Source organism: Berghia stephanieae, chromosome 15, assembly GCF_034508935.2.
Source record: "Berghia stephanieae isolate SIO BIC M18660-M18661 chromosome 15, UCSD_Bste_1.3, whole genome shotgun sequence".
NCBI classification, from domain to species: Eukaryota; Metazoa; Mollusca; class Gastropoda; order Nudibranchia; family Aeolidiidae; genus Berghia; species Berghia stephanieae.
Genome location: NC_088374.1, coordinates 19,186,658 through 19,189,157, shown reverse-complemented (window position 1 = coordinate 19,189,157; position 2,500 = coordinate 19,186,658). Strand labels below are relative to the sequence as shown.

Genomic DNA, 2,500 nt, shown 5'->3' with positions numbered 1-2,500 from the left:
CTTTGAGCACATTTTGTGGATATTGCGGTATATAAAAGCTCACATTTTAATTAAAGTTAATATTTTAAACAGTGAACTTAAAAAACTTGAGCTTTTTATATAGCACAAAGCACTTTACAAAGGGTCCCTGACCAACAGCAACATGAAACATGAAATCGAGACATGGCGATATTACCATTTTTTTTTCCGACAGAGACAACGCTGCTAACGACCAAGTACTCATTTTACACCTGAGTATGGTGAGAGAATGTGAGTAAAGAGCCTTTTCCAAGGACTCAACTATGCGCTGAGCAAGGCTCAAACCCAGGACCTTCATTTCCTAAAGCGAGTGTCATACCACAAGACCATATAGCCGCATTAAAGAATGAAATTGATTAATCGGCAACTAAAATCAATAAGCTTCTATCAAAGGGGAACAAATCTTTCCTTAGAGTAGCTCATAAGTATGATCCATAATGGATATCACTGCAATCAATAATATTATTATTATTATCTCCCTTAATCCATAATGGATGTCACCGCAATCAATATTATTATTATTATTATTATTATTATTATTATTATTATTATTATTATTATTATTATTATTATTATTATTATTATTATTATTATTATTATTATTATTATTATTATTATTATTATTATTATTATTATCTCCCTTTATCCATAATGGATATCACCACAATCAATATTATTATTATTATTATTATTATTATTATTATTATTATTATTATTATTATTATTATTATTATTATCTCCCTTAGGCTCTCGACTCCCTGGACAAAAACGACATTGCTGAGATCCGTGTGTTCTCGAAACCACCAGAGCTTGTACAGACAGTCATGGAGGCTGTGGCCATTCTGCTGGGACAAAAGTAAGTTATGAATAAATTAAATCATCAATGAATAATACTATGACCACTTTTATATAGAACATTTCCACAGATTAAAATTTTTTTTTTTTTAGATTGACCTTTTATATAACGCAAATATACACTAACTACGCTCAAAGCGCTTTACAAGGGAGCCCTGGTCAACAGCAACACGTAACATGTAGGACGGGACATGACGCTTGTTAGGCTATAATATTACAATTTTTTTCGGACAGCAACAATTCTGTTAACAGCCAGGTACTCATTTTACACCTGAGTGTGGTGAGAGAATGTGAGTAAAGAGTCTTGTCCAAGGAGTCAACTATACGCCGAGCAAGGCTCGAACCCAGGACCTTCCGATCCGAAAGCAAGTGTCGTACCACAAGACCATATATAGTCACAAATTTCCACGGATTCACCATGCTCAATGCACTCCCGCAGCTGGGCATATGAAACCAACTTACTATTGTAACATGTGTTGTAATACATTGGAGTTGTTTGGATATGTGCGAATGTAGTTGTTCAGCTGTGTGTAATTATGTTAGAATTCTTTCTAGAGGTACGCATTTTGTGCTGTGCATGTTTTGCATGTGAGTGTGAATGTTGACTGCGTGAACGTATAAGCACTTTTTGTACCTTTGGAACATCATAAGACGATTGTTTTGTGTTAGGTTAGTTACTGAAAGAACTCTGTCCAAGCTGGTCGTATTATGTATTTATTAAAAATTTTCCATATGGTTGATAATAATGAAAATGAATTAACGAGTCTGAGCTGAGTCGTTACAACTATTGTATATTTTATACTGTTCATTGTCAACTTGTAAGTGTCCTTATTGTACTTTAAAAAACAAAACAAAAAACAAACCCCTGAGTTTTTGTATTGTGCAATATCCACTTAACGTGCTCAAAGTACTTTTACAATGGGTCCCTAGCCAGCAGTAACACTCAACATGTAGGACGAGACATGAAGCTTGTTAGGCGAAATTGCATTTTTTTCCGATAGCGATGAAGGCCAAAGGTCGAATCGTTGTTGACTTCGTATTGTCCCTTGTTATATGAGTCACATTCACTCCTTTTATTTTTCATTCCATTTTATCAGCTCATTAAAAAAAAAAAAAATTAATTCCCTTTATTCATCCTATAGGGGAAATTTTTCTCTATGGTCTATTCCAAGGGAAGACTGGAATAACCCAGGCGTCAGCTGCAGTGCAGCGCCGCAAATTAAGCTAGGGCGAGGTGACTTGGTCAAGGCCACACAGTGCAGCAATGGGTGATCAAACTCGGTACCTTTCGGGTATAAAGCAAAGACTGTAACGCTGAGTCACGCTTACCCACCGCTAGCTTTTGATTTTATGACTTTATTCACTTATTTATTTATATATTTTTTTTCTAGGACGGACTGGGCAAGTGCCAAGGTCATGTTGGGCGATGCCAATTTCCTGAAAAAGCTGGGAGAATACGACAAGGACAACATCCCCGAGTCCATCCTGAAAAAGCTGAAAAAATACATCGAGAATCCCAAGTTTGTGCCCGAAGCCGTGGAGAAAGTTTCCAAGGTTTGTTTTCTTATTTTTGATCAATTAAATATTTTTTGGGGGGTTTGTTTTTATTTTTGTTTTATTTTATTTA

At 35.3% G+C, this 2,500-nt stretch overlaps 1 protein-coding gene across 1 annotated transcript in view; it reads left to right on the top strand.

Moving 5' to 3' along the window:
- LOC144960516 (dynein axonemal heavy chain 6-like) overlaps positions 1 to 2,500 on the top strand; it is a 122,682-nt gene that overhangs the window by 77,970 nt on the left and 42,212 nt on the right. The window contains 2 exon segments of the mRNA XM_078893699.1: positions 765 to 874; positions 2,265 to 2,427. Of these exon segments, the coding sequence (XP_078749825.1) occupies positions 765 to 874; positions 2,265 to 2,427 (273 nt within the window).